The sequence below is a fragment of the Heteronotia binoei genome, chromosome 18 (assembly GCF_032191835.1).
Source record: "Heteronotia binoei isolate CCM8104 ecotype False Entrance Well chromosome 18, APGP_CSIRO_Hbin_v1, whole genome shotgun sequence".
NCBI classification, from domain to species: Eukaryota; Metazoa; Chordata; class Lepidosauria; order Squamata; family Gekkonidae; genus Heteronotia; species Heteronotia binoei.
This window is the reverse complement of record NC_083240.1, coordinates 36,001,284-36,020,772: the sequence shown is the minus strand read 5'-3', so window position 1 is coordinate 36,020,772 and position 19,489 is coordinate 36,001,284. Positions and strand designations below refer to the sequence as shown.

Below are 19,489 nucleotides of genomic sequence, written 5' to 3'. Positions count from 1 at the left end.
CCAATCGGATCTCATCAGATCTCGGGAGCTAAGCAGTGTCGGCCCTGGCTAGTATTCAGATGGGCGACCTCCCAAGGAATACCAGGGTTGTAAGCAGTGTTCCCTCTAAGCTGAGTTGGTGTGAGTTAGCTCACAGTTTTTTTAGCTCCCAGCTCGCACATTTTTTTCTTAGCTCCGGAAGGATGGCTCCAGAGCAAACAAATTCATGCAGCAGCTCACAACTTTAACGCCAGTAGCTCATGAAGTAGGTTTTGGGGGTATGAGTTTTAGAGAGTCTAAGTTGCCTTCGTCAGATGGGAAAACACAGTGGTAAGAAAGATATATTTTATTTGGTAGGAAAAAAAACCCCCAGAATCGTCAAGGCGAGGAGCCAGCTCCTCCCAAGGCCAAGGCGGTGTCAGGATTGTGCCAACGGGCACCTTTCCAGCCCCCACGAGTGCCACGATTCTTTACACCGAAAGCGACTCCCCCCCCGCCCCAGGCTCTAGTCGGAGCTCTCACTAGATGTCGTCTGCAGAAGTACCTTCTGCTGCCGGAGTCTCTTTTTGCGCCGACTCTGTGCCGACAGGATCCGACGTTTGATGACCGCTGCGAAGAGAAGGGGGAGGGGATGTTAGGAGGCTGCAGCTTCCATCCAGTTCTGTCCTCACTGTTGGGGAAGTTCTTTCCCCCTCTTCCGCATGCTTACCAAAAATTACAAAAAGCATAACAATAAGATGCAGCCCCACTGAGTTTTCCATGGTCAACCATCTATCAGCAGCTAGCGGCCATGGCGATCAAGAGAGCCTCCATGTGCAGAGGCAGTAAAGCCCCTGAATACCGGTGCAAGGAGGAAACGTCAGGAGAAGGCCTCGCGGCCCTGCTGTTAGTCCTCCAGAACATCTAGCCCGGGGGTGGCCAAACTTGCTTTAACGTAAGAGCCACATAGAATAAACGTCAGATGTTTGAGAGCCGCAAGGAAGGAAGGAAGGCAAATAGGTGGCAAGAGAGAGGGTGAGGTGGAAAGAAAGCGACTTTAAATGCATTCTCCAAGCTACCGGCTGGCTTGGCTTAGAGAAGCGATTTAAAGAGAGAATTTACCATCTCCAAGCTGGCTGACGGGGTGGTAGGGGCTTTGAGAGCTGCACAAATGTGTGTGAAAGAGCCACATGTGGCTTCCAAGCCTCAGTTTGGCCACCCCTGAGCTAGCTGGTCCTTGTGCAAGACAGATGCTGGAGGAGATGGATGACTGATCTGATGCAGGAAGGCCGCTCTTGTGTTCCAGTGCATCAAGAATACTTGCAGCTCAGGCTGTTAGCTGCAGCCCACAAAGCCCACATATTCTCTCTTCCAGCAGGCATGCCTGCAAACAAGGCAGCATCCTATTTTGCTCCTCCACCCTGCTCACAGTATTCTGGGTAGGCTGCCTTTAAACGTGAAGGTTCTTTTTGTCTATTGCAGGTACCTACCACTGATTATGCCTATTCACTCTTAATCAGGGCTTTTCTTGTAGCAGGAACTCCTTTGCCTATTAGGCTACACCCCCCTGATGTAGCCAATCCTCCAAGAGTTTACAGGGCTCTTTGTACAGGGCCTACTGGAAGCTCCAAGAGGACTGGCTGCATCGGGGTGTGTGGCTTAATAGGCAAAAGTGTTCCTGCTACAAAAGAAGCCCTGCTCTTAATTACCTGACAGCTTTCTCCCCAAAGCTGCTTATATAATTTCCCTCTCCTCCATTTTATCCTCACAAGGTTGTAGGTTAGGAGGAGAGAGTGTGACTGACCCAGTGAGCTTCCATGGTATAGATGGGGATTTGAGTCAGCCAATGGGAGGCCAGAGACAGTGACCAACATGTGATGGGTCAATAATGTGTCCCCACAGTAACTGTTAGAACTAAGGCTGGTTGCCTTTTACGAACAGAATCAGCTTTGCTGGCTAGCAACAGCCACTTAAGTGGGAGAGAGGAGTGGACTCAATGGCACACAAGTACTCTTGACTGAAAGTTTGATGGGCCAAAGGCTGATACCCCACAGTCCCACTGAGCCCCAACCAATCAGGATGGTCAGATTTGCCACCATTACAGGGAAATTATTATTAAAGATGAGGTCTATTATTAAAGACGAGGTCTGCCCGATACTACTCCCAACACAACCAGTATACCACACCAGCTCCCCTAACCATACTCTGTTCAGTGGCATCTAGTGGCAGTGGGTTCCGCAGCTTAGCTGTGGACGGGACCTGGCCCCAGCCACATTTGGCATAGGCCGGGCCCCTCGGGACCCTCTTGGCTTTACTCACTGGCCACCGTCTCACGCCCGTCTTCGCCGCTCATCGTCCAGTAGAGAGACTGCCCGCGGCGACAGTTCCGGTGGAGCCGCGTATACAAGACAGCCAGTGTCAATGTGACCAGCAAGAAGGTAAGCGCGCTGGCTGCCCAGGCGGCTTCTTCGGTGCGAGGCGTAGGTACGCGTCCCCCTGCCTCCTGCCCTTTGGCTGCCTTCAGCTGCAGGCCGGGGCCTTGGTTGGGATCTCCTCCCTCCGGGCAAGGGCACTCCCGCTTCTGAGCAACTCCCCCTGGGGTCTGGGCAGTTGTCACCAAAGGTCTGCTCCCCAGTCTGAGGCGGAGTGACTGCAGCACTGCAGGCAGCTGGGAGCTTCCCCTGGCCTCTGCTGCCTCGAGAACGCGCTTCCTCTTGGCCTGCGGGCAAGGAGAAGCAGAAGGAAGGGCTGCGGCGGCTCTCTCCTCCTTAGCTCCGGCCGAATTCCGGTCGCTGGAGCCATGGGGACGAGGAAGCTGCTCTGGGCCTTGCTTGTCTGACGCCAGCAGCTCCCGCCGGCTCCGGCTGGTATCCAGATGGCAGAAAAGCTTCTGCAAAGCCTACAGGCACAAAGAAGAAAGCGACAGAAAAGAAGAAGAAGAAGAGAGAGAAAAGATTAGATTTCTACCCCACCCTTTACTACTTAGAGGAATCTCAGAGGTGCTTACAATATTGTTTCCCATTCCCTCCCCACAACAGACACCCTGTGAGGTAGATAGGGCTGACAGAGCTTGGACAGAAACGGCTCTTGATAGGAACAGCTCTGAGAGAACTTTTGGCTGACCCAAGGTCATATCAGCAGTTGCATGCACAGGAGTGGAGAATCACACCTGGTTCTCCCAGTAAGAGTCCACATGGAGGATGTGAGTTTTGTTGCTACCCGAGCCTGTGAAAGGGAGGGCTGTCCACAGGCTCCTATTCTGAGCAAATACAGAAATTCTCTACGAGAGGCACTCTCCAGTCTAATTATTTGCTGCTGCTGTTGTTTTTTTTAAACTTTTAACCAATTTAATTAAACGTAAAATAATATACAAATTAAACAGTAGAGATTCAACATGCATTACAGAGGCTTATAAAAATAACAATAATAGACATAATCCAGCGGAAACACAGCCTGCTTATGTTAGATGGTGAGATATATGAATCCAACTAAGAATGTTCAGAAATACATCATTCTTTGATATATAGGATTATTTGGGACAACCTCATTAGTTATCCATTTGGGAAGCTATGACTGAACGTGCTCTCGAAAGTAAATTTGCTGGTGTTAAAAATGGAAAGACAGGAGGATGTTTTCGTAATCAGGGGTTCAGGGTAGTGTCTCTGCAGTTTAGCCCTCTTGGAAATTTTTTTGATTTAAAACATCATCCCACTGTCTCAAGGTGACCTAACAACGCAGAGGTGCAAAAAAGACACAACACCTGTCCATGGCCAAGATCAAAAGAAACAAACCCATTAACAGTCAGGTAGGAATCTAAACTTCTCTACCTTTTAAGGCTGCCAAAAGCAATTCAAGTGTGAGAGTCCAAAATGCAAGCGCTGAGCCCCACAGATGGGCAGGGGAAGGTCTACAGTGGGCAGCCCAGGAAAAACAACATACACAGTTTGTACACAGGCAAGCTTGAAGCTTCTCGGCACACCAGCTTGCATCACCACATAATAACTTAAGAAGAGCCACTGGTCCATCTAACTCCAGCATCCTGTCCCACACAGTGGCCAGCCAGTTCCTCTGGAGGGCCTACAACAGGGCACAAAGGCCGAGGCCTTCATAAGAACACAAGAAGAGCCCTGCTGGATCACATCAGTGGTCCATCCAGTCCAGCATCCCGTTCCACACAGTGGCCAACCAGTTCCTCTGGAGGGCCTACAACAGGGCACAGAGGCCGAAGCCTTCATAAGAACACAAGAAGAACCCTACTGGATCACACCAGTGGTCCATCTAATCCAGCATCCTGTCCCACACAGTGGCCAACCAGTTCCTCTGCATGGCCAGCAACAGGGCATAAGGGCCAAGGTCTTTCCCTGGTAAGAACACTAGAAAAGCTCTGCTGGATCAGACCAATAGTCCATCCAGTCTGCCCTCCTGTCTCACACAATTGCCAACCAGTTCCTCTGGAGGGCCAACAACAGGGCCCAGAAGCCAAGGCCTTCCCCTATTGTTACCTCCTAGCTCTGGGATTCAGAGGTTTAGTGCCTCTGAATATGGAGATTCCCCTCTGTCACCGTGGTTAGTAGCCCTCAATAGACTCATCATATTGCCAAGTTGCCTAGCAGATTCTCTCTGAGCTGCCTCACCTGCATCCGATGTGCTGGGCACACAGCTCTGTCCATGTAACGCGCTGCCGGGCGCTTCATCAGATGGCGATACCTCCTGCCCACCCAGGGCTTGCTTCTGCTCTCTTGGGTGGCATGCTTCTTCAGCCAAGCCATAGCGTGGGCCAGTTCCACCTTCGCCATCTGCAGGGTGGCACCCCATGCCACCAGCGCCAGGGGCTAGGAAACAAGACATGGTCAAGACAGTGGGCACTGCTTCTCCCTCTCCCCATCCCTGCCAGGCAGGTGAATGCCACGTGTCCATGTGGAAGAAGATGAAGAAGATTTGGGGAGGGACGGTGGCTCAGTGGTAGAGCATCTGCTTGGGAAGCAGAAGGTCCCAGGTTCAGTCCCCGGCATCTCCAACTCAAAAGGGTCCAGGCAAGTAAGCGTGGAAAACCTCAGCTGGAGACCCTGGAGAGCCGCTGCCAGTCTGAGTAGACGACTGGCTTTGATGGACCGAGGGTCTGATTCAGTAGCAGGCAGCTTCGTATGTTCATATGATACTGGATTTACACCCCACCCTACACTCTGAATCTCAGAGTGGCTCACAACCTTCTTTACCTCCCCCCCCACCCCCCCCGCCAGCAAACAACCTGTGAGGTGGGTGGGACTGAGAGGGCTCTCACAGCAGCTGCCCTTTCAAGGACAGCTCTGCGAGAGCTACAGCTGATCCCAAGGCCATGCCAGCAGCTGCAAGTGGAGGAGTGGGGAATCAAACCCAGTTCTCCCAGAATAGAATCTGCGCATTTAATCACTACACCAAAGTGGGTGGGGCTGCCCTAGCTCTCGGTACTCACCCATTCTTGAGTCAGGCCATCGTGCGGGGTGAGGATGTAATCGGGCAGGCAGGCTCTGGCAAGGAGGGTCAGCTGGCCACGGAGGGAGGGGTGAGCACAAGGGTGGTAGAGGAAGGCCACTCCACCCTGCTGCAGAGAGAGAACCCAAATCTCATTTTTTTGTTGTGCTTTCTCTGTGAATGCCGTAACCCACCTGGAGAGGAGTTGGAAACTCTTGGATCTGTGGTAGGTGCAATCACCCTGTTTTGGAAGCGAGCACTACAGAGATTTGCGAGCGGCCAGGGGTGGTGCTGGGATCAGTGTTCCCTCTAAACTGAGTTAGCAAGAGCTAGCTCACAGATTTTTAGCCTCCAGCTCACACGTTTTTGGCTTAGCTCAGGAAAAATGGCCCCAGAACACAATAATTGATGCAGTAGCTCACAGCTTTAATGCCAGTATATCGCGAAGTAGAATTTTTGCTCAACAAGACTCTGCAGCTTAGAGGGAACATTGGTGGTGGAGCTCTCAGCTGGGTGCTCAAATCAGCGTTTGAATAATGACTCCAGCAGCAGGGCGAGATGAGGTTGGAGTCACCAAAAAGGTGGAGCGGAGGTGTTTGTCCATTTGCTGAGCCAAGGACATGCCCTCCTCCCCGAGCTGAAAATGTCTAACCTGGATAGCCCAGGCTAACCCAGTCTGGGAGACCAACATGGAAGTCCAGAGTAGCTATGCAGAGGCAGAATCATAGAGTCACGAAGTTGGAAGGGGCCACACACACCATCGAGTCCAACCCCCTGCTTAGTGCAGGATCAGCCTCGAGCATCCCTGACAATGTTGGTTCAGCCGCTGCTTAAAGACCGTCAATGAGGGGGAACACACCACCTCCCTAGGTAGCTGATTTCACTGCTGAACAACTCTTACTGTGATTTCCCTAATATCCAGCCAGTTTCTGCCCACTCTTAATTTAAACTCATTCTTAATTTAAACCCAGCTCCCTGCCCTCCTCCAAGTGGAAAGGAAAGGTCCCCTGTGCAAGCACCAGTCGTTTCCGACTCTGGGGTGACGTTGCTTTCACAACGTTTTCATGGCAGACTTTTTACGGGGTGGTTTGCCATTGCCTTCCCCAGTCATCTACGCTTTCCCCCCAGCAAGCTGGGTACTCATTTGACTGACCTCGGAAGGATGGAAGGCTGAGTCAACCTGGAGCCAGCTACCTGAAAACCCAGCTTCCACCGGGGATCGAACTCAGGTCGTGAGCAGAGCTTAGGACTGCAGTACTGCAGCTTTAACACTCTGCGCCACGGGGCTCTTTTTCGAAGGGTTTTTTTTTTTTGCCTCTTAAGTGACAGCCCTTCAAATACTTTGAGAGAAGAAGATGAAGATGATGGTGGTGGTGATGATATATAACCCTGCTGAAGATGATGAAGAAGATATTGGATTTATATCCCGCCCTATACCCTGAATCTCAGAGCAGTCACAATCTCCTTTACCTTCCCCCCTACAACAGACACCCTGTGAGGTGGGTGGGGCTGAAAGAGCTCTCCCAGAAGCTGCCCTTTCAAGGACAACCTCTGCGATAGCTATGGCTAACCCAAGGCCATTCCAGCAGCTGCAAGTGGAGGAGTGGGGAATCAAACCTAGTTCTCCCATATAAGAGTCCACATACATAACCACTACACCAAACTGGCAATCATGTCCCCTCTCAACCGCTTTGTCTCCAGACCAAACATTCCAAAGTCCCTCAGCCTTTCCTCAGAGGGCTTAGGCTCCAAGGCATTCCTATTAGGGAATGGCAAATCACCTCTATTCATCTCGTGCCTAAGAAACCCAAGAGAGTCACTGTTAAATTGGCTGGGACAAGTTCTGGGCAGCTTTTGGAACTCCAATGTGTTTGACCCCAACGAAGAGAATTAGGGCAGGGGGTGTGGGTCAAAGCTCCTGCCTCTTCTCTCTTACCTTCAAGTTGTGCAGCCAGCGCTGAGGGGGGCAATACTGGTACTCTCCTGGTGCTGCCCCAAATGGCCTGTGTGGCCCACTGTGGGAAAAGCAAGACAGCTTTGTGGGTTCTACTGCGGGGGGGGGGGGGGGAGGGCACACCTCTCCCCAATCTCCCTCCCCAAAAGTTGTCTGATCCGCAAAGGGCAGAAGATGGAGGCCTGGCTGGCTGAACGTCCCTCAAACTGGGCCACCCCAAGCGGGGCAGCAGAGAGAGGCTCCCAGGGAAATGTTCTTCTGGGCAAGTGAGAAACTCACAGGCTCCTCGGGCCCTGCAAGCGGCTCACTGAGCGGCAAAATAAACCAGGATAAAAATCTCAGCTGGCGACGGTATGCTTTGGGCCCAGATGCGTAAGGGGACTCTGTCCCCCACACGTACCTGTGAGGAATGCTCTGATTGTAGACGATTTCGGCATCCGCCACAATCTTGCTCTCCTTCCATGGTGAGAGAAGAAAGCGGTTAGTACGGCTGCACTGATTTGATTTGATGCTTCTTGATTCCATCACGTCTTCCCCAGTTTGGGCAGCTGTCTAGACCAGTGCTGCCCACCCAAGACATTCCAGGTGCCTCCGCTGAAGCTTTAAAAATTTGTGGACGTTGGTTCCCCTTGCCACACACACTCAAGCAGTGTTCTCACAGTCACTCCCCACTTCTGCCACCCGCATTGAGGGCAGAAGCACTAGGAAGACAGAGGTGTACTTGCCCTTTGTTCCATTAAAGTTAACACATTCAGATGATTTTGGAGGTCATTAATTCACAGAGGAAGAAGACGAAGACGACGACGTCAGATTTATCAGATTTATGCGAGTCACAGTGGCTTACAATCTCCTACATCTTCTCCCCCCACAAAAGACACCCTGTGAGGTGGGTGGGGCTGAGAGGGCTCTCACAGCAGCTGCCCTTTCAAGGACAACTCCTACAAGAGCTATGGCTGACCCAAGGCTATTCCAGCAGCTGTAAGTGGAGGAGTGGGGAATCAAACCTGGTTCTCCCAGATAGGAGTCCGCACATTTAACCACTACACCAAACTGGCTAGAAGCGACTTGTGGCATTTAAGGCCTGCACACATTTAGATGATTGCCGATTTGCAAGGACTCTTATTGTCCTTGTTACCCCCTCCTCCCAAAAGGCTGGCTGAGGAGGGAGTTCTGTCCTTACACCACCACCAAATGCCCCTCCCCACCTTTTCTATCTCTCACCTCTGCCTGGTAGGTCTTGGACAGCGTCCGGCACCCCTGTGGAAAGTCCAAAAGAAAGCCGTGTTAGATCCATTGTTCCCAGTCCACTAGCAATAATCGCTTCCTTACCAGCAGAACAAAGTTTGAGCTCCGTGGCACCCTTGATTAAAATTTGATTAATTAATGGGGGAGGGACGGTGGCTCAGTGGTAGAGCATCTGCTTGGGAAGCAGAAGGTCCCAGGTTCAATCCCTGGCATCTCCAAAAAAGGGTCCAGGCAAAGAGGTATGAAAAACCTCAGCTTGAGACCCTGGAGAGCTGCTGCCAGTCTGAGAAGACAATACTGACTTTGATGGACCAAGGGTCTGGTTCAGTATAAGGCAGCTTCATATGTACATTAAAGGTAGAACCTTTACAAGTGTGCATTCATATGAAAGGTTCTGCCGTAAATAAAGGTTGGTCTTAAAAGTGCCACTAGACTCAAGCTTTGCTCTGCTGTTTCAGACCAATACAGCCACTACCCACCTGAACCCACTTCCTTAGTAATAACTGAGTCCATTTGAATAGATTTGCCAATTAACCTTGGTGAAGGATTCTTTCTGAGCCACTGAGTGTAATAAAACTTTAGACTGTCATTGCAAGAGAGGTGCTACTGAGTGCAGAATCATGGGAGGTGGAGGACAATTTGAAGTCTTAAGAACATCAGAGATGCCATCTTGGATCAGACCGATGGCCCATCCAGTCCAACACTCTGTGTCACACAGTGGTCAAAAAACCAGGCGCCATCAGGAGGTCCATCAGTGGGGCCAGGACACTAGAAGCCCTCCCACTGTGCCCCGCCCTAAGCACCCAGAATACAGAGCACCACTGCCCCAGACAAGAGTTCCAACAATAAGCTGTGGCCAATAGTCATTGATGGACCTCTGCTCCAGATGTTTATCCAATCCCCTCTTGAAGCTGGCTATGCTTGTAGCTGCCACCACCTCCTGTGGCAGTGAATTCCACATGTTAATCACCCTTTGGGTGAAGAAGTACTTCCTTTTATCAGTTCTAACCCGACTGCTCAGCAATTTCACTGAATGTCCTTGAGTTCTCAAACTGTGAGAAAGGGAGAAAGGTACTTCTTTCTCTACCTTCTCTATCCCATGCATACTCTTGCAAACCCCTAGCACGTCACCCCTCAGTTGACGTTTCTCCAAGCTAAAGAGCCTTAAACATTTTAACCTTCCTTCATACGGAAAGTGTTCCAACCCTTTAATCATTCTAGTTGCCCTTTTCTGCACTTTTTCCAATGCTATATCTTTTCTGAGATGTGGTGACCAGAATTTCTGCTGCTAAGTTCTGTAAGGACCCAAAAGTCCCAAGCACGCAAATCTCTTCCTCTCCCTTTTTACTTCTAATCAGTTCTCAGCTGCTCTCAATATTCTGTGCCACTTGGAAGATACTCAGTTCTCCTTAAGCCAGATTTCCTCCCCCTTCTTTTAGAAGACATATTTTTCTGTATACCTGACATCAGGATTTTTTTTTTGTAGAAAAAGCCCAGCAGGAACTTCTTTGCATATTAGGCCACACCCCATGATGCCAAGCCAGCTGGAGCTGCGTTCCTGCTCAAAAACAGCCATCCCTGGCATGTCCCTTGTGTGTGTGAGATGGGCGCAGGGCTCCATTCCACTGCTTTTGTGATCGTAAGGGAGCAATCCTAAGGAGCATTCGCGGTAATAGCCCCCGCTTGGGGCCTGCCACAGTTCCGCAAGGCCTGTAAGACCAAACTGATCAAACTTGCTTTCAACAGTTAAGAGGAGATAGCTATTATTCCACAGCACCCAACAACCTCACTGAACTAACATAATTGAAGCCAGAAACGTTGGAAGAACCAGAATATCAACGTGCATCTTGGACTTTTAATGACTATTCAGACTCAGACAATATCTCGAAATGGTTTCCTTTTATTGAGTTCATTACAGCAAATGACATTCAACCACACAAACCAGAATATCTTGATCTTCTCTACTTATAAGTTTTTAATATTTTTCTTCAGTTTTGTTTTTTGTTTCTTTTCCTAGGACTTTTTTATTTCTCTCTTTTTCTACCCTCCTTTTCTTTTACTGTGTTAGTCATGGATCACACCTAATAGTAATTACTCGATAGTCATTTCTGGAATAATCCGTAATAGTTTACATAAAAATTATTTCGGCAGTTAAGAATTCTTAGCAATGCTTACTTAATAGTTTAATGATAATATGGGTTCAGTTAGATTGACTGTATTTTGATGCAGGAATTATTGCCTTAACTTTAAACTTGTTTTCATATTGATCTCTCTCCTTGGATAGAAAATGGTCTACATATCTAGACTAATCTATATAACTTAAAATTCTTACTAGATATTTTATTGCATGTATGTAAGTATTTATGCTTGTTTATGACCTGATTCCATAAGATTAATTGTATAGGAGTATTAATATTGATATTAACTTGTATATTTTCAAAATTCAATAAAATATATAAATGAGAAATGTATGGAAATGATTTTATTGTATATTTTGCTTTTTTAATATTTGATGTTGCTTTTATTTGTTGTTAGCTGCCCAGAGCCTGTCAGGGGAGGGCGGGATATAAATCTGATTAAATAAATAAATATTAACAAAAACTATAAGCTGTCACCAGCTGTTGAAACGGCCAGCCTGGATATCTATTTAATTCATTTATACCCCACCTTTCTCCCCAACGGGAACCCAAAACGTCTTACATCCTTCTCTCCAAACTGGAGAGCCAGTATGGTGTAGTGGTTAAGTGTGCGGACTCTTTTCTGGGAGAACCGGGTTTGATTCCCCACTCCTCCACTCGCACCTGCTGGAATGGCCTTGGGTCAGCCATAGCTCTGGCAGAGGTTGTCCTTGAAAGGGCAGCTGCTGTGAGAGCCCTCTCAGCCCCACCCACCTCACAGGGTGTCTGTTGTGGGGGAGGAAGGTAAAGGAGATTGTGAGCCGCTCTGAGACTCTTCGGAGTGGAGGGCGGGATATAAATCCAATCTCTTCATCTACCTCACAGGGTGTCTGTTGTGGGGGAGGAAGGTAAAGGAGATTGTGAGCCGCTCTGAGACTCTTCGGAGTGGAGGGCGGGATATAAATCCAATGTCGTCGTCTTCTTTATCCTCACCCCAACCCTGCAAAGTAGGTCAGGCTGAGAGACTATGCCTGGCCCAAGGTCATTCAGCAAGCTGACACAGTACAAGTGGAGATTCAAACCTGGATTGTCCAGATCATGGGTGGCCAAACTTGCTTAATGTAAGAGCCACACAGAATAAATGTCAGATGTTTGAGAACCACAAGATATGCATTTCAGATGTTTGAGAGTCGCAGCTTGTGGCCCGCAAGATATGAACATCAGATGTTGGAGAGCCGCAAGACAGGAAGGCAGGCAGGCAAATAAATGGAGGAGGGAGAAGTGGAAAGGAAGCAACTTTAACTTTAAATGCATTCTCCAAGTCACAAACTGGCTTGGCGAAGTTGTGTAAAGAGAGAAATGCCTTCTCCGAGCAGGCCATCAGAGCAGTGTGTGTGTGTGTGTGTGGGGGGGGGGGGGGGGTCAAGACCCACACAATATATGTCAAAGAGCTACATGTGGCTCCCGAGCCACAGTTTGGCCACAACTGGTCCAGATTCTAAGAACATAAGAGAAGCCATGTTGGATCAGGCCAATGGCCCATCCAGTCCAACACTCTGTGTCACACAGTGGCCAAAAAAACCCCCCCAAGTGCCATCAGAAGGTTCACAAGTGGATCTAGAAGCCCTTCCACTTTGCCCGCCCCCTCCCCCCCCAAAAAAGCACCAAGAATACAGAGCATCACTGTCCCGGACAGTTCCAATAATATACTGTGGCTAATAGCCACTGATGGACCTCTGCTCCATATTTTTATCCAGTCCCCTCTTGAAGCTGTCTAGTCCAGCACTGTTAACCAGGACATCACAGCGGCTCTCCATACCTAAGAAAGCCTGGAAAGAAGCAAACTTGGCCCTGCACATTCAGCTTAGGTGACCTATGTGGCCCTGCCAATAATCACAGGCTCGCAGCTGTCCCGCTCCGCCAGTGACATTTCTACTTGTCCTTGCAAACTGCCTTGCCTATATATGGTAAACCGATAAGCATGGGCGAGGAACAAAGGCTTTTGCAGAGAGTGCTTCAGCTGCCTTTTGTGTTTACAGAGGATTGCAACTCCCCCTCCCCTCGGGGTCTCAAGCGTAAAGCAGTTCTCGAAAAGAGGAAAAGCCACAACCCTGGCATGGGAAACTGCTGCTAGGCAGGCCTGCCATGAAGATAGTCTCAGAGGAAAGCCGTGTTGGCTGCTGTAGAAGAGTTAGATTTCAGTCCCTTTTGAGACCAACAGCAAGATTTCTGGGGTATGAGCTTATAAGAATCAAAGCTCCCTTCAGCAATCTGAAAAATCTTGTTGGTCTTGGAGGTGCGCAACTCGACTCGAATCTTAAGAGGCGAGCTAAGAAGCTGAACCATGCAAGCGGCCAAAGCACATGGGGGGAGGTCCACAGTGCCCAGACTTGATGGCCTCCCCCGCAATGTGCACCCGCAGTCCCCAAAGCACAGGGAGAGGTTGTTTTGAGAAAGCCGGAGGATGGGCCAGAACTGCCACCTGGGCAATTTCTGATTGGCTCAGAGCAAGGAGGGAGGAGTCTGTGGCTTTCCGGGGAGCCAATGGAGACAAGCTGAAGCATCCCTACTCCGAAATCTTAAAGGAGAAAGAGCCTCACCGATAAAGTGGAATCTCCAGCGCCGATCGCTGTAGTAAAGAAGTGGAAGGGGCTTAAGCACTAAAAAGGGGAAGGGGTCACAAAGACAGCTGGGGAAGAGGCCCCTCTGACCATCTCCCTCAAACTGATAAACTGTGTTGGTTCTTCTGGTTAATGAGATAGAAATGTTCACTGGAAGGAATAAAAGCTCTCCAAATGTGTATGCCGTGCAAACTTTCCGAACTTACATAGTTTTATGTCTATGCTATACACTGCTCTGAGCCTAACTTGTCAGGGGAGGACAGTTGGAAGATCTAATTAAATAATAATGAATAAATGGAATGGCCCAACCATAGCAAGGATCAGGGCTTCTTTTTTAGTAAGAACCAGGCCACACACCCCCTGATGTAGCCAATCCTCTTGGAGCTTACAGTAGGCCCTGTAAGAAGAGCCCTGTAAGCTCTTGGGAGGATTGGCTACATCAGGGGTGTGTGGCCTAATATGCAAAGGAGTTCCTGCTACTTAAAAAAGCCCGGCAAGGATGCTTTTGGAGGATCTGGCGTCCAAGCAACCATATGCCAAAGTAAAACTATTGGGAGGAGTGAGGTAGACACGCAGGCAGAGTAGACGGACTGCAAACTTGCGTTAGTCTGTTCCAGCAAACCGATGGTACCTTAATGACTAACGATTTATTTCAGTACGAGCTTTCTAGAGTCACACGGCTCACTTGCTCAGCCTCGGCTGGGGATCTCCAAGCTTTCTGAGCCTGCAGTCCCCCTGGGGATGCTGACATAGCACGGTGGGGGCCCAGTCACACAGTGAAGATCCTTGTGCTTTAGTAGCAGCTGCTGCCCAAGTAATCTTCCTGAAAATCTGCACATCCAGTCAAATCTCCAATGGCCAGTCATAAGCGTTGCTAGGCAAAATCCCCACCCACTTTTGAAAGGTGTTTGGTGGGAGACATGGTACCCACAGGAACCAGGTTGAGGACTCCTGGTCAGGAGGCCCATGGTCAGCTGGGGAAGGGGGAGGGGGTAGAAGCTACCATTTGTGCTGCAAAAGTACAGAGTGAATCCTGGATTCAGGGGTGGCCAAACTGCGGCTCAGGAGCCACCCTGTACTAGCTGCCCTGAATCCGTTTGGAATGGGCAGGATATAAATAGAAAGTAAATAAAATAAAATACATGTGGCTCTTTCACATATATTCTGTGCCTCTCGAAGCCCCTGCTACCCCATCGGCTGGCATGGACAATGCAATTAAAGTTGCTCTCTTTCCACCTCCACCTCCCCCATCTATCTGTCTGTCTGTTTATCTTCCTTCCTTCCGACTCTCAATCATCTGATGTTTATGTCTTGTGGCTCTCAAACATCTGACAATTATTCTATGTGGCTATGTTAAGCAAGTTTGATCACACTTGGCTTAACATAAGAACATAAGAGAAGCCATGTTGGATCAGGCATCCAGTCCAACACTCTGTGTCACACAGTGGCCAAAAATCCAAGTGCCATCAGGAGGTCCACCAGTGGGGCCAGGACACTAGAAGCCCTCCCACTGTGTCCCCCCACCCAAGCACCAAGAATACAGAGCATCACTGCCCCAGAAAGAGAGTTCCAACAATACACTGTGGCTAAGAGCCACTGACGGACCTCTGCTCCATATGCTTATCCAATCCCCTTTGAAGCTGGCTATGCTTGTAGCCACCACCACCTCCTCTGGTGTTAAGTCTATATAAGCCATCCACCAGGCCAGCCAAACGAATTATGACTTGCACACCCTACAAGAGTACGCAACTCTATCTCTGTGTGCATGCACTAGACTGCAGTGCACTGTGATGCAGAATTTGAACCTCTTGGCTAGACTTTTTAAAGCACAGGAAACACAGCTCTGGACAGGTCCCCTATGAGCTCTACCTGCTGGGGGATGGGCCAGGGCTTGCCAAGGCAGTGGTAGTGCTCTTCAGGGGGCAGATCTTGCTGGAAGTTGGACTGCAAGGAAGGAAACAGAAGGTAAATTGGGACACACACACCCAGGGCCAAAGCCAGGATTTTACAAGTCAGGGGGCTTTTTAAAAAGTCAGGGGGCACCCTTTCCCATTCACTGCAGGGCTTGCCACTTCTCAGAAGCTTTGTAGAGTAGGGGCAAAAGTTGGAGGCTCCGAATGTGGCCAACTTGAGACAGCCAACCCTAAAACTTTGGAGTGAAGAAGGGACTGCACCTCACGTGCTAGCGGGGGGGGGGGGGGTTCATTCCACTCCCTCTCTCCCCCTTTGCAGCCAGCGGCTCTATCCCTCCTCCCCTCCTCAGCCCATTCCACATGGCTTCCTCTGCCTCCCTCCTCTCTACTTGTCGCTTTTGCTGTCACAGTGAACTGTGCCCTCCTCAGCTCTCCTGGCTCTGGCTGCCACTGATGACGCTTCACCGGCTCAGCCACGGCAAAAAGAAAATGAAAAAAGCAGACTGCATGCTGGAGGTCCCCTGGAACTCGGGGGCCCTGCCTGGATGTCAGGGGGCAGTGCCCCCACAGCCCACCGCCCCCCCCCCCCGCTCCGGTGACTACAGGTCTGCACACACCCTTCTCCAAAATTTCATCCAAGTCCTGGGCAAACAGGCCTTCGGGATGCCCTCAAGTCGGCAGAAATCTTCCTGGGCAGAGTCTCTGCACCCATTTTGTCAGGCTGGGGTTTTAAAGAAAATGTTTTTAAGGCATTTACATCCCGCCTTTCTGCCCCCACGTGGGCTCTCAAGGCGGCTAGCAAATGCGCATTCTGAAATCACGGTTGTTGCCAACACGGGGGGGGGGGGGAGTTAATGGTTAGGTTAGGGCAAAATTCAACCCCACTGGCTTGCTCGAGGTTTCGACCCAGAGGCCTGTAGAATTCGTACCAACAAACAGCGACCTCGGCCGAGCTCGTCCCCTCCTTGCTGGGTCATGTGTTTTGGGTTTTTTTCCTATCGGGCAACCGCAGGGAGAGATCTAAGCCCACGCTCAGTGCCCAGCCCAGGGGAATCCCGCATGGCAGCAGTGCCCCGCGCCTGGCTCTAAGCCTCCGGGGCACAAGGCGGGGTGGGGTGGGGGAGTGGAATCTGTAGGCCAAGCAGCAGGCCTGTAGCTGCAGTGGGGCCCAGGAGGGCCCAGGCCCATCCTTTCAATCCCCCCTCCCTGCTTCCAACCGTATGGCCCCTCCATTGGAGGGCCCCCAATCTGTCCCCTTTGCTCACTGCCGCTCTGAACAAGTAGCAGCATTGCTGCTGGTCTTTTCGCTTTTTCCCTCTCCCCTTCCCTAGCACAGCCTGCAGAGCAAAGGGGTCTGGGTCTCTGTCTCTCCCAGAGAGGAGACGGGCACATAAGAAGGGGGTGGGGGGGAGCAGAGCTGCTGCGACTTCGCAGTCCCCCCCCCCCCTCCAGAACAAATCTTATTGTGGGCCCCACCAAACATGAAATCCTGGCTATGGCCCTGCCAAGCACGCGCCCTTCCTTCGCCAGCCTCGGCAGCGGCAGCAGGCCTCCCAGCAAGCGGGGCTTCGCCTCCACCCCCGGCCTGGCGCAGACCTCCGTTTCTGCAGGATTGGAGCCGTTCGGGACGTCGCTGCAGTTCAGGCGTCTGCAGCGGGGCTCCCCTTGCTTAAGCAAGCGGGCCTCGGCTGGCCCCTTCCCCGCCTCGGCGCTGCCTGGTGCCCTGCCCAGCCCAGCCGGGGCCTCGTCCGCCCTCTCCCCTCGCGCGCCGCCCACCGCGGCCGCTCGCCCTCCGGGTGCACGCAGCAGAGCGCAGCGCGGCTAGCCTCACCTCCCCGGCGGCCGCTCCGCGCCCGGCCAGGCTGAGCAGGAGGAGCAGGAGCGGCGGCGGCGGCTCCCCCATCCGGCCAAGCCTCTCCGGTGCCGCCGCGCCGCGCAGGCCGCGCAACGCCTCAGTCTGGCGCACCGAGGGTGGCAGGCGGGAAGCTGGCGCGCTGGTGGCCGCCCTTTGGCACCGGAGGAGCCACTGTGGAGCCTCGCCGCCCCTTCACGGGTTGCCAAGTCCGACTCAAGACATATCTGGGGACTTTGGGGGTGGAGCCGGGAGTAAGGGTGTGGCAAACACAATTGAACTCCGAAGGGAATCCTGGCCATCACATTTAAAGGGACAACGCTCCTTTTAAATGCCTTCCCTCTATTTGGAAGAATGAAGGATAGGGGCACCTTCTTTGGGGTGTCATAGAGCTGCACCCCCTGGTCCAATCTTTTTGAAACTTGGGAAGTATTTTGAGGAGAGTCACCAGATGCTAGGCTGACAATTTGGTGCCTCTACCTCAAAGCACAACTCTCCTAGAGCCTCAGATACCCGTGGATCGATACACGATGGGAATCGTTCTCCATAGGAAATAGAGTGGCCAGCAGATATCCCCCCCCCGCCCCGCGCTTTCTGATGACCCTGAAGCGGGGGGGGGGGGGGGGGAGGGCCCTCAAACCGGGTGATTCCCTGCCCCCACTTGGGGATTGGCAACCCTAGCCCCTTCTGAGCCTCTGGCCCTGTGCAGCCCAGCCATGGATCCCTGGCTGCCATTGTCGTTTCAAAACTCACCAGATTATTTGGGGGGGGGGGTGGGCGGGAGGTGAAAAGGTGGCTTAAGGGGGGGGGGCAGGAAAAGGAACCGACAAGATATTGGGGGGGGGGACTTGGGGATGGGTGGGAGAGGGAAATACAAGGCAGGGATGGAATACAAGGGAGGGGGGAAGCTTTTAAGAGTGAGACACTAAGATTTGGCTTTTCACTGCTCAGCTCTGGGTTCAGCCAGCTAAGGGTTAATGGAACCCACCTACGGCTGCCAAACTCCAGGTGGGGTCTGAAGATCCCCCGGAATTACAACAGATCTCCAGACAATAGAGATGAGTTTCCCTGGCAGAAATGGGCCTTTAAAGGGTGGGCTTTATGCAATAACTTCCCTGGCGAGGTTCCTCTCCACACTCCCCGGGTACCACCCCAAATCTCCAGGAATTTCTCAGCCCAAAGTTAGCAACCCTACCTGGAACTCTTACCACCTGCGGTTGGGAGAGGCAGAACAATGAGGCTTCAGCGCTCTCCATGTGCCCAGACACTCTCTGCTACTCTTGGCCGGTGGAGAAGGAGTGGGGCTGGCTTATTCGCTGTCTGATTCATCCCAGGCTCCATTCTCACCTCCTGCAGGGCTATTGCAACAGATATTTAACCAACCTACCCATGGGCTGGGAGGAAAGGCAACATAGTATATAGCAGGGGTGGCCAAACTTGCTTAATGTAGGAGCCACATAGAATCAATGTCATGTCTGAGAGCCACAAGACGGACGGAAGGAAGGAAGGAAGGAAGGAAGGAAGGAAGGAAGGAAGGAAGGAAGGAAGGAAGGAAGGAAGGAAGGAGGGAGAGGTGGAAAGAAAGCAACTTTAAGTACATTCTCCAAGCTGCTGGCTGGCTTGGCTTCAAGAAGTGATTTAAAGGGAGAAATGCCTTCTCTAAGCTAGCAGGCAAGGTGGTGGGGGCTTTGAGAGCTGCACAATATGTGTGAAAGAGCCACATATGGCACCCAAACTGCAGTTTGACCACTGCTGCACTAATGGATGCTTTCTTCAGATGCTCTGATGAAATGCATTCTGACTCAGGAAATCTTCTGCTGGCATAAATGCTGTGAGCCTAAGATGCCACTGGATCCCTTTTTATTTTGCCAGCCTAACGCAGCTTCCCCTTATCGTGGCATTCCTTTCTTCCTTAGCGCTTGCCTCTGTATCTTGGTCATACTCCCAAAAGGGAATGGGGCCAAACAAAGCGGGAATGCAGACAGGATGGTTTCATCCAGATTCGTGTGCACACGTGAGATGAGATCTCAGACCAGGGGTGTCAAACATGCGGCCTGGAGACTGAATCAGGCTCCCAGAGGACTCCTATCAGGCCCCCAAACAGCTGGCTGTCATATGCTTCCTTCTCCCTCTCTCTTGCTCCCTTCTGCATCGTAGCTTGCTTTGGAAGGCTTGCTCAATTGCACAGGAGCCACAGAGCAAAACCTCTATTTTCTCCATAGGCTGAGGCTCCTTCCTTGGAGAGGAAGTGGGGAGAGGCAGAGCTTGCTTTGCCAGGCTCTCACAATCGCAAAGCAGAGCTACTGAGGCGAGACTCACTTCCTTCTATTGGCTGAGGCTCCTCCCCCTCCTGGTCCCCTGGGGAAGGCAGGAAAGAG

General features: G+C 51.2%; 1 protein-coding gene across 1 annotated transcript; it reads right to left on the bottom strand.

Moving 5' to 3' along the window:
• Window positions 1–310: 310 nt before the first annotated feature.
• On the bottom strand, window positions 311–17,198 carry TP53I13 (tumor protein p53 inducible protein 13). Its single transcript, XM_060259059.1, has 9 exons — window positions 17,091–17,198; window positions 15,216–15,290; window positions 8,585–8,620; window positions 7,764–7,819; window positions 7,346–7,424; window positions 5,411–5,539; window positions 4,593–4,790; window positions 2,278–2,857; window positions 311–588 (listed from the first exon to the last, which is right to left on the bottom strand). The coding sequence occupies exons 1-9, from the start codon at window positions 17,160–17,162 to the stop codon at window positions 485–487; spliced, it is 1,329 nt and encodes a 442-aa protein (XP_060115042.1). The 5' UTR covers window positions 17,163–17,198; the 3' UTR covers window positions 311–484.
• Between the last annotated feature and the right edge of the window lie 2,291 nt (window positions 17,199–19,489).

What these genes read in the sequence shown, in the direction of transcription:
- TP53I13 (XM_060259059.1), bottom strand. Translation starts at nt 17,162, where the DNA reads ATGGGGGAGCCGCCGCCGCCGCTCCTGCTCCTCCTGCTCAGCCTGGCC. An exon ending in CCAAGACCTACCAGGCAGAG is followed by an intron (nt 7,820 to 8,584) that starts GTGAGAGATAGA and finishes TCACCATGGAAG; the next exon opens with GAGAGCAAGATTGTGGCGGA. An exon ending in AATCAGAGCATTCCTCACAG is followed by an intron (nt 7,425 to 7,763) that starts GTACGTGTGGGG and finishes CTTTTCCCACAG; the next exon opens with TGGGCCACACAGGCCATTTG.